Source organism: Physella acuta, unplaced genomic scaffold (genome assembly GCF_028476545.2).
Source record: "Physella acuta isolate Inbredline_101_S28 unplaced genomic scaffold, ASM2847654v3 ptg002701l, whole genome shotgun sequence".
Lineage (NCBI taxonomy): Eukaryota > Metazoa > Mollusca > Gastropoda > Physidae > Physella > Physella acuta.
The window spans coordinates 29440-42015 of NW_026734134.1; the positions used below are offsets into that span (position 1 = coordinate 29440).

Sequence of the window (12576 nt, forward strand, 5' to 3'; positions counted from 1 at the left end):
TGTTACAACAAATACAAAATGCGAGTGAAAAAAAAAATTTTAGATCTATATACATACAACAGAATGTTAGTAGGGCTAAAAAAAGTTGCTTGAGCTAAAATGTTGACGCAAGCTGATGTATAAACTCGTGTGTCTGGGAAAAATAAAATTTTTTTGGCAAAAAAGGGTTTTAAAACATACAGTATAAATTGCAAAATGCACATTGAAATAGTGTTAGGTTACCTTTTGACAAATTTAAGTGACACAATTTTATTGTAATACATGAACTATTTTATAATCTTGTTCCATTAGTGTGGGATGATCCAGTTTTTTGTTTTTCCTCAGCCTGGCTCCTCTTTTTTTCATCAGACGCACTCTTTTTTTTCTCTTCATGTTTTTTCTTCTCTTCCACTGCACTTTTCCTTTTATCGTCAGAGTTTCCTTTCTTTTTGTCGTCAGAGTGGCCTTTCCTTTTCTCCTCCTCGCCCTTTCGTTTATCAAGCGAGGCTCCTTTTTTCTTGTCTAAAGTACTCTTCCTCTTATCCTCAGACTTTGACCCGCTCGAACTTTTTGATTTATTCATGTTCAACTTTTTGGCTCGAACTTCCGAGAGCTCTTCATACATATGAGAGTCAAAAATTTGATCCATGTTTGAATCAGCTGTTGGGGTGACCGTGGGGGAGAACTGGGGGTTGTACGATGACATCGCTCCGTTGGGGATAACAGGGGAAGATGGCGGGGTAATGTCCACCTCCTCGTAATCGTGATCAGGTCTTCTGCGTCTTGGGCCTGAGGTCTCATTGTTCGTTGAATGCTTACTGGATTTCACATTCACCGACATAGTAGCACCGGGGTGAAAATGAGAGTTTTCTTTCGCTCGCAGAGCAGCGACCTTCGCCCTTGTTTCATCAACACTCTCGTAATTAGGATCGTTTTCCAAGTCTTCGTGGAGACTATTCGAGTGATTGCCATTCAGGGAATGGAAGTTTAAGATTGCAGTCGTCTCCCCTGAGTCTTCATCAAGTATATGCGAGGAACCTCTACTGTTGTTTAAGCTGGCCACAGGGGGAGAGAACCCATCCGGTCTCTTCAACGTACTGTAACCGTCCTCACCGCTGTCCGCCGAGTCGCCGTCATCCAAAAGGTGAAGGCCAGTGTCCTCTGGTGAGGCCAGGTGCCGGTCACTCAGCCGGTCACCTTCACTGGACGTCTGGGACTTGGTCATTAGGTGTAGGGAGTCCAGGGATGGAGGGACGGGGGCGCCACTGCTACTGCTGTTGTTGGCGCCTCCAATACTGCTGCTGTTGCTGATGACACTGGTGCTCAGTCCTCCACCTGATATACCTGGAATAAAGAGTTGATCAAATCAGATATATGAATATATAACAAAAAGTTGATAAATCAGATACATATGTAACAATAAGTACAAAAAAATCAGATACATATGTAACAAAAAGTTGATAAAAATCAGAAACAAATGTAACAAAAAGTTGATAAAATCAGATATACAACTGTAACAATAAGTAGATAAAATCAGATATACAACTGTAACAATAAGTAGATAAAATCCGATACATATGAAACAAAAAGTTGATAAATCAGGTACATATGTAATAAAAAAAAGTTCATAAATCAGGTGCATGGGTTAAAAGAGTGGATAAGATCAACATCTGTAAGAAAAACTTGTGTATGTGAAATGCTTGTTTAAAAAGCCACTTGTGGAGCCTGATTATAACTTTTCTATAAAATCTTGCCCTAGGCAAACAACAAATCCAAATCTCAAGCAAATATTACTTACCATAAGCCAGTATTTCAGGTTAAGTTTAAATAATAAACAGTTTAGATAAAAATTTACTGGGTCTGGTTAGGAAAAAATCAACTACAAACAAACACATATAGCTGAGGCAGAAGTGAAAAGGTTAGATAACCACTGTTTACAATGACAAAACAATAAGAAGAGTTACTCCTCACAGACATAAAGTAGTGGTAACAGCCCTTTGATAACATTTGATTTTAAAAGAAAGTTAAACAACAGCTGCAATCACTTTTTTAATGATATCCTTTGATTTTTTTGATCCTTTATTTAAAGATTACACACTATTGTACTTACTAGACATAAAAAGTTACTTTTTGTACATCAGATAACTCTTCAAATATAAAAAATATCATTTAGATCTAGACATCTACAGTTAAAACTGATTGTTTTGATCATAATTATTTATTCAAGGATATAAAGAAAAAGGCTAAATTAACATAAAGTTTCATTTTTACACATCACAGAATAGATCTAGAAAAATTAAATTAAACAAACATGCAACACAAAAACATTTAAAAAGAGAAAAAAACAACATCAAGGTAACTGCTTATTTATTTGGTTTAGTTGTTACATGCAAGTGAATTATAACAAAATTAAAATAAACAAAAATAGGTTAGGTGTTTCCATCACCAAAAAAATGTATGCAGGGGGGAGGGTCCCAGGACTTCAGACTTCACTATTTTGGTTAGTCTAAATACCGTCTGATTACAGGGGTTTGTTATTCACCGGGTTATCACAATAAAGTATTTACAAAAAGGAAATAAAATGAGTTTGACAGGTGGTTTCTAAACATGACACAAACTATTGGGGGATTGTGAGGGTCTGTGCCAGTGCAAATTTGACATTTACAAAAAATAAATAAATAATAATGCAACATAATTAGCAGACACAGTCAAGTAACACACAAAATCATAACTGAACAAGATTCTCAGGAAGTGTTAAGAGTTAAGTAAGTAAAAATTTTTTTTTAAATTTGTTTTAGTCGTGCGAGGTTAGGAAGGAGATATGGTGGATTTATTAATAGCACAAAACTAAAAAGAATAACCATTTCTGTCTGAAAACAAAACAAAAATGTAATAGCATACAAGGAAAGTTATTTAATAACATTAGTAAATAGTTTAGCTAAACCACTTTATGTAATTATTTACAAAATTAAAATTTATATATTCTAATATAATATTATTACTAAATAGTTTAGCTAAACGATTTTATGTAATAATTATTTACAATATTAATATTTATTTATTCTTATATAATATTATTAGTAAATAGTTTAGCTAAATGACTTTATGTAATCATTATTTACAAAATTAAAAATTTATTTATTCTTGTATAATATTATAAGTAAATAGTTTAGCGAAACAACTTTATGTAATCATTATTTACAGTATTAAAATTGATTTCTTCTTATAGTTTTTACTTTTTAAAAACCATTACTAAAAAGTAAATAATTAAAACAAATAAAACAATTTTTTCAATAAGTTTTGAAAAGTGACGAGTCCAAACTCCAAACAAGAATCACAGTGTTTTGTTTTGTTGCATTTACTGCAGGTTTTTAAAAAATATTCAGAGTTTTGTGTTAACTCTAAAGCTCACCAATTTCAGCGTAAGTGTCACTGGACTGACTGAGTCTGTTCTCCTGGTTCATGGACATGCCAGCTCTCAACACAATGCCATCACCTGATCCACCTTCCACCTGTAACAAAAAAAAGAATTTTTTTTAAAATACATTTTTTCAACAAATTTTTTATAACAAGAAAATTTTCTACCAAAACAACAACTTACAATAATTGCCAGTTTAAAAAAAAGTTTTATACTATGAGAACCAGCAAAATTTAGGACTGTATGAACAAGTATATAATTGCTGTATAATAAAATCTCAATCCTGGTTCCAAAATCTCAACAAAACTAGTTGCTGACTCCAGCTTTGTTGAATACCTGACTATAGTTTGAGTAAAGACAACTGCATAGAACTGACAATACACCATGTTCATATACCAAATAACAAAAACTTGTTGCAGAGTTCACTCAGCTTTGTTGAATACCTGATTATGGCTTGAGTAAAGACAACTGTGCATAGAACAGACTATACATATACTAAAGTAACAGAAACAGATGAGTTCTACTTCATTTGCCCTTTGGACTAACTAACTGATCTTAAACGTACTCTTCATACCACAAAATTACCCTATTCGTTAAAAAAACAATGTTTAAAAATGAATAAAGATAAGGCTTTGTGAATGACTTATATACTTATATATAAGGATTGTGTTTGCTAAACAATACTTTCCAACCTCTAATATTTGTGTAAAAGTAGTTCGGAAGAGGCTACTCCTTTTAAATTTTTTACTTCTATGTTAAGACCATGCAACAGTTAAATGCTTCATCATTCACTAAGAAAAATACTTACAGTAGCATAAGTATTTTCTGGAAGGTCAGGGACTATCTCATAAGTGTTTAAAGCATTTCTGGCAGTCATACTTGCTAGTGACTCACGCGCTGTAACCTTGGAATATTTGTGATCTAGGAAAAAATGAAAAATGAAGTTAAAAATCACATAGCTTTGTAAAATAAAAAAAATTATTTTTTTTTCCTACATTATCCATAACATTTTCCAATTTAAAATGTTTTCTTTAAAAGTCTATTTTATGGAAATGTTTTTTTAAAATGTTTTATTATTTTATAAATAAATTGATTACTTAAAATCGCTCACTATTTTATTTTATAATTATATGTACATGAAAATGTTATTTACATGTGTTTGAATGTGGGCTTGTCACATTAAAAGATCACCTTTCTGATTCCAGCTAAAAACACACATTTTTATTTTCCAGGTAGTGTTGTAAAAACACCAGATTACCTATCTTTTCCAAGTAGTTCTCACATCAAAAGATTACGTTTCTTCTTCCAAAGGGGGTTAGTCAAAAACAAGAAAATAATCTATGTTTAGTGCTGTACTAAAATCACATCACTTTAGTGCACCACTAAAGTCGCATGACTTTACTGGTGTACTAACTAAAATCACATGACTTTACCTTTTTTGTTGCCAGGCGGAGTGGTCACGACAAACATGCGTGTGTCGTCTTCTTCGTAATCGTTGTACAGTCTGGGGGGTTCCGGTGGTCTCATGTTGTAGCTGTCCTCAGGTCCGGCCCCGGGGTAAGACTGCCTGTTCCTTGAGTTGGCGCTGGAACTCTTGTTGTCCTTCAGTACAACAGCGTAGTCGTCTTCTGTGATACCTGTGTTAGCTGACATGCCCACAGCCCCGCCTAGGTGATGTAATGAATCTAAAAAGCAAACAATACATTAACAGTTTACGTGGTCAAATGGTAGAGCCTAGTACTGCTAACCTAAAATTGCAAAGTCAAGTCTGGGTTTAAGTCTTATTGTATTGTAGTGTATTCCACTTGCTCTACATGCAACCTATCAAACCGAAGCATATTTAAAACTTGAAAGCCATGTACTCACTTCTAGATGTGGCCCCCTCCTCAAGAATTGTTTGTAAGTTGCCCTCAGATTCTTCCTGTACAGTGGCATAAGGGTCATCCAGGTCCTTGGCCTGTTTGAGCCTCTGAATAAATGAAGTGGGGACACTGCCATCTGAATCACCTATGTGATTGTAAGGATCTTCATCTTTCACCTGTCCACGTTGCGAAAAAAAATGTTTTTCGAGTTAAATTCAGTATGTAAATTTTCATTACATTTAACTTTTTAAAAAATAATACAAGTATTACAAACATATTTACATTCATACAAACTTGCTTTCATATTATCCAATATAATTAAAGCAGCCTCCATAAACATTAATGTTTTTTTAAATACAAGAAAAATAAAATTATAATTATGTGTATAAAAAAAGCAGCATCCACCTAACACAATGTATAACTGTGAAACATAAACAACAAACTTCTAACTACTCTCAAGCTAAACTTCTCAGGCTGGTTAAATTTATTTATTATAAATTATTGCTATATTACAGATATGTTTGCGACTTTCAGATTGACTCTTTAACTTAGCTATAACTTAAACTTAAAAAATTGTGTTATAAACTAAAACACAAGTGTGAAAAAAATAAATAGATCTATATCAAAAGCTTAAATGTAATTAAATTTCAATGGAGACTATTGTGGTTTAGAAAAAAGTCAATCTTTACTTTTAAGCCTAAATCTTAAAGTTGATTACAGCTAATTATTTAAATCAACAATAAATAAACAAGATAAAGTGTTAAGTGAACAAGATAAGGGACGAAGTATTTGAACAAACTATGAGCTTGTTGACTGAATATATTTGACTCTAAATAAACAGAAATAAAATGGGAAGAGAAAAAAACTCTGTCAAATACATTAGCTTTCAAAGTCAGTAGCCAAATAAGGTTTATTGAGCATTTTAACAGCTGATAAAATATAAAAAAATGTTACTTATCCAAAAATGGTTGTTAACCTTGTATTAAAACTAGATGTAAAATTTTATTAAGTAAAATGTTGATAAAATCAAAGGGAGATTATTCACCTGTGTATAATAATCATCTGCTGCACTATTCACAGTTTTCTCTGTTGGAGAGCTATACAGTGCTGCCCCCTGTTGTTTCACATCTTTCACTACAGCATAGCTGGACTCTTTCAGATGAGAGTAGTGTCCATCTCCAGCACTCCCAGATTCTGATATTGGTGTTTCTTCATCCTCGTTACTTGGCCCAGCCAAGATATCATAGTCTGTGGAAATAATTTAACTTATAGTCTAGGGAGATGGTTAAACTTATACTTATAACCTAGGGAAAAAGTTAAATTTAAATGTTTAAGGGAGATGATTTAATACTTAGCATTAGGAAATAATTCAAATTTAGCCTTAGAAAAATGATTCAATATTTAGCCTTAGAAAATTATTCAACATTTAGCCTTAAGAAATGATTCATCATTTAGCCTTAGGAAATGATTCAACTTTTGGTCTTAGGAAACGATTAACTTTTTAACAACTTTTTAACTTTTGGGACAAAATTTTATTGGCAAATTGTTATCTCAGTTTTTTTAAAAAACTTATAAGACTATCCATGACAGAGTGAAAACAATACACAATGGCATCAGCGATTATAATTGGGTTATGGTGTGATTTACTGTAAAAGCCATTGCCTCCCCCCCCCCCCCCCCTCCCAGAAAAGGAAATCAGTTAAATAACTTGTAATGTAGCGTAGAAAAATGTTATAGAAAAAATTGATACAAGTAGATTTTCTGTACTGGAAACTTGTTTAATAGCCTTATTCGACTTTAAAAAAGTAAAGTTAAGTTCCTTTTCAAACCTGACGGGCTATAGGGCAAGTGAAGTAGAGTTCACCTGTTTCTGTGACCTCAGCATATGAAGGGATAGTGTGGTCAGCACCATGCCCAGCCTTTACTTTCCCTAACATGAGTTAGGTACCCATCAGAGTTGGGTGGACTCAGGGATGGTCTACTGACTTGAACCCGGATTTGAACTCCAGACTTACAGGTTAGCAGTCCAGCTCTCTACCGCTAGACTACTCCGTCCCATATTAGACTTTATGTAGGATAAAAAGCTAAATATTAGACCTACCTGTAGGCTTAGCTGCAGATTTGGCATGCAGATGATCGTACCCGTAGCTGTGTGACGTCACCTTGTTCTCAACACCGGAACTGTTGCCGACCATGGAGTTTTTATTGCCAGCATTATTTCTGGGAGGGTGCTGGACGTGGGAGTAATCTGCTCCGGCAGCCGAGCTAGCGCCGCTGGTTTTCATTGATGAGTTTGGCAGCTCTGGTCCTGACATGGAACTGTTGCGTACGTGATTGAACACAGGGGGTTCCGGCAGTTCTCGTAAGCTTGTGGGTCTCATGTGGGCAGAGCCGGCACTGGCTTGACGACTATGCCTGGGAATTTTAGAGTCATCAATTTAGTACAAATTACATTTAGAAAAAAAAAAAAAAAACTCTGTTCAATGCAATTTATTTAGTTTTAGTAAAAACAAAATTATAGACTATACTATTGATTTCTAATTGTGTAGAGGGAGTGAAAGCAGGCGTTTTTGTTACTAAAATAGTAATATAATAACAATATAAATATAATAACATTTTATTTCAATCTAAATATTTTCCAAATTCATAATTTAATTAAAAAGAAAACAATGAAGTTGTATATTCTATTTATTTCTATAATATATTCTATTCATTTCTAATAAAATTTTATATTAATCTGAAAAAAATTGTCCAATTCAAAATAAACACAATTCAATTAAAGATAAAAACAAAGCATATTGTTTTCTATTTCTAAATTTAAAAAATCAATACCAACCCCGTTGAAGATGGTGGTCCCCCATTGGTCATGTTAACCACTGTTTCACCAACTTCTTTCATTTTGGCTTCACCACTTTCAACCTTAGCAGAGCCCTGTCAAAAGAATATCATTGCTATACAAATAAACTTTGTAAAATGTAGGCTACAATACATTAAAATACAGAAAAATAAAACTTTTAAGATTATGCACAAAACTGAAAAAATTAATTAAAAATCATGTGTTAATTTATATTATTAAAAAAGTTAAAAATTCAGGTAAAAATTAGCCAATCAAAAAGTGAACTCACATTCTGCTCTCTATCCTGCAGTGCTGTGTCTTCTTCATTTGTTTGTTTACTGGGAAAAAGTAGCACAAATAAACAATGCAATATATACATGCCTAAAATTTTACTTTCAAGTGCACAAGTTAGAGCATTATTAAAATAGACAATGTTAAGAATTCATCTCAGGTCATTAACACTAGTTAAATAACACTAGTTAAATAATAAATAGATCTCTTCACTTTGGATGATCAGCAAGGCAGAAGAAGTAGAGTTTACCTGTTTCTATAGAAATTAGGTGTAACTTACACCTAAATTCTATAGAAACAGGTAAACTCAGGTAAGAGAATTTTGCAATGAGAAGCAGAATGTTACTTTTTGTAACAGCATATGAGATTGGAACCTTCCAAAACTAAGAGTGCTAACTTGTTAGTAGTATAGTAATATCAAGTTTAGTGTTGGGGTCAGAATTAGGGATAGGACTAGTGTTATGGTTTGGGTTAGTATTGACATTAGTAAGTTTATAGTTAATTACCAGTAACCTCACACCCTTCATTTAAGAATATTTCATTAATTTGACATTATCAGATATTGGTATAAATCTATATCAATTTTCCCATCAGACATATAGAAGTAGCCATTAGCGTAGGGTAGGTTTAAGACTGTTTTATTCAAGGAATGAGCATAGCACTAGTAGACTTTGTTGGTGATTCTTTGTTTTACATGAACATTAAAAGTAAACTTGAAGCTACACTTGAAAAGAGGTATTAAAAAGCAAGTTACTACTCTGAAGAGTAATAGCCTAGTCAAACTACTTATCAAACATTAAAATAATATATCCTATTTTCACTAAAATAGAAATATTGTAACCTTACAGCCAAATGTAACACAAAAGTGAAAATATGACTGTTACAGTTAGACAAGAGACATCCTTACATACCTGTCTTTACATGCACACATCAGCACAATGAAAAGAAGGGAAACAACTCCTCCTGCTGCTACAAGAACTCCACTAATATTCTGCAGAACTGGGGCATCGTTTATGTTACTGGAAGATGGGTCTAAAGCCATCAGAAGTCTTTGCCCATGTTTCACACTCTCCATATTTGGAAATGCAGAATCATCTAATAATCTTTTAAACTGGTTCATTTGATTATTTTTTAATTTTGTCCATTTTTGGAAATACAAAATTTGAATTTAAGAACTCAAACATATTCTGAAAAAAAAAGAATTGTTTTCAAATTAATTTCTTCATAATAATAAAAATAATAATAACAATTAAAAATAAATATCACATTTGAAGCACTGAAGCTGTCATTTAAATATTCTTGAAACTAAACGTTTCTTGTCCAACTTAATATTTTAAGTGTCTTATACTTATTTGACCTAACCTAGTCAAAAATCCAATTTATAGTAAATCATTTTAAAAATTGAAACATACTGATATTGCATTTAAAGGAAATCAGTTACAACAGAGAGCATTTTCCCCATCATCTAGTGTGGTTAAAATTGAGCTTGTTTTATTATTAAATTTTGCTATTATTCCTTTAAAGTAAACTACATGCAATGGCGTCACAAGGTCTAGTGAAATCCTTTGCGGCAACACTGACGGTATCACTCCCCCCCCTCCCAACAATGTTGCAATTCCGTTTCCCGTTTATTTTATTATTTAAAGAGGTAAAAACTTTGTCTTTACAGTAAATATTACAATTTTTCTTTTAGAAGTCACCCATACATGTTGTCTGTAGGTGCGGACAACACTCCCCCCCCCATCTTGTGTTGCTACTGACCACAGGGAAGGCAAATATCTCTTCGGATTAATGAACATTCTCTATAACTGTTGCTTACTATTTTAATACTTCTAAATATACTAAGAGAAGAATACAGGGTTACATTTGTTCGATCCAGCTAATATGATCATAGGGTAGCAACACCAGCAAAAAGTAATTTTGAAACTGTTGGCAGATAGAGATACCCTTTATTCTACATAGAGACATTTTGAATAATATGCTGCATATTGTAAAAGGCTAGCAGTTGTTAGCTTAAAACACTCACTAGTTTTATTCTTAAACTATATGGTTTTAATGTCCTTCAGTACTTGTGAATTAGGCCCAATAGCACACAGCACTTAACATTTCTATTCTTTTAGGCATTTAGGACTCTTTAAAAACATTGTATAGGCCTAATGCCTAATACATTTAGCTGAGTTTTATAAATTAGGCCTACAGCTTATACTAGAGAAATAGATAGATTTCTACATTGTTTTAATCATAATAATGTTAAGCCCTGCAAATTTCAACCAAGTGACAAAAAAACATAACAAATTCTTAAAATAAACTCAATAGGCCTAAAGTAAAATTACTATTCTAATTACTAGTAATTAGAATAGCCAAATGTTTTATTTTAGCTAGATGGTAGATCTACTACTACTAGATCTAGTACTAGTCTGTAGGGCCTATACTTTATTATTTATAGAATCTAGATTGTTTAAGATTAGATCTCTAGTCTAGAGATTCTACTTCTACAATAAAGTAACAGCACAGTCTGTGAGTCTGAGTTTTAGTTGCTCCATACAAATTTCAGAAGAGAACTTCAACTAGAATCTAGAAATCTAGATCTCTATTAACTATTATAACAGTGAATAACTGGAGAAGAGCTGAGTTTACTTACACTAGACCTATAGTTACAGTAGAGTAGACAAGGCTAATTGTTAATTAACCTAATTTACAGTTCTACACACACAGACACAGGAGTGAGTCTGCTCTGCTACACCTAGCCCTGCCCCTGGCTAGGCCTAGATTACAAATTTTAACAAACACAGGGTTAAACAACAGTCGTTTCAGTGAAAAAGAACGATAGTTGAGATGGTAAGAATACATTTACATAAATTGCATTGGAAAATCCACTGATTGATATCATTCAATAATGACTAGATCTAATACGTTTATAGTACAATTTTTTATACCACTCACCAACACTCAGTGAATGAGCACCACTAGAATCTAGATCTAGATCTACACAGTAAACAAGGAAACTAAATTTTTACTGGTCTAACGATTGCAACACTCCACTAAGCCAAAATAGCTATGTATACGGAAGTTGAACACACGAATGACAAAACGTGTCATTTTAAGTTTTTAATTTTAGATATAGTTCTAGAATCTAGGACTACATCTACATTTGTTGAATTTTTTACTTAATACTAATTAGAAAAAAAGTAGTAATTACAATATTTTTATGCTTTTTGTTACGGTTGAAACGAATAATGGTAATAATTTTGCCAAGACTAGAAAGCCCCTGCCCTTATTACAAAGACTTTTTGTAAAGACCTTATGATGGGTATATTATACGGATGTGCAGGCCTACAAATGAAAAAGATAACAATACAACTATACAGCTGCCCTTTTCATTTAGTTCTAAATTATGGTATTTATTAAAGATGAAAATTGTTTATTGTAGGTCTATAGAATAAGCCATGAAGTGTCGAATCGGATTTAATATCAGCTCAGTGTGTGTGTGTATGTGTGTGTGTGTAATACAGAGTTTCTTTCGGGCAACTCGTCTACCGCCCCCCCCCGAAAGAAATACAATTCATATAGAAAATATATACTTTTACTAGTGTCCCCCCCCCCGCACCCCCCGCGGAAATTTTAATCCGACCCCCTACCCCCCCCCCCCCCCCCCCCCGAAAATTGCAAGTGCCTCCCTGGAAAATTCTAGAAGAAACACTGGCGTACCGTATGGGAGAGGGGTGTCAAAAGTCCTCCCCCTCCCCAAACACACACACTTCTAATTGCATACGATATAGCCTGGATTGGATAGGGATTAAGGGGTCATCCATAAATGACGTCACGCTTTTTTTGACGATTTTTACCTCCCCCCCTCCCCTCCGTCACACTTCGTCACAAAAAGCCAGACCCCCCCCCCTAAAATGACGTCACACCTCAACCTACAACCCTCCTCAAAATTGCAGTTGAATTTTTTTAAACATTGATATTTTTCCAAAATCTTGTCTAAACTATTACAATTTATTAAAACAGTTATCTAAAACGCGAAATTACGTCTTAAATTCGTTTTCTAGCATTGCTTTTTTATAATGCAAAAATGTGACGTCGCAATATCTGACCCCCCCCCCTCCCCCTCATCACACATCGTCACAAAATTACGGACCCCCCCCCTCCCCCCTACGAGTGTGACGTCATTTATGGATGACCCCTAA

The 12576-nt window shown here is 33.6% G+C and overlaps 1 protein-coding gene across 1 annotated transcript; it reads right to left on the bottom strand.

The window, feature by feature from the left end:
- Positions 1–134: 134 nt before the first annotated feature.
- On the bottom strand, positions 135–11402 carry LOC131933998 (uncharacterized). The gene is made up of 11 exons (XM_059290435.1): positions 11330–11402; positions 9298–9573; positions 8385–8433; positions 8096–8190; positions 7361–7674; positions 6305–6507; positions 5264–5435; positions 4831–5082; positions 4206–4318; positions 3392–3491; positions 135–1323 (listed from the first exon to the last, which is right to left on the bottom strand). Exons 2-11 carry the CDS (start codon positions 9504–9506, stop codon positions 272–274), a joined length of 2559 nt encoding a protein of 852 aa, XP_059146418.1. The 5' UTR covers positions 9507–9573; positions 11330–11402; the 3' UTR covers positions 135–271.
- Between the last annotated feature and the right edge of the window lie 1174 nt (positions 11403–12576).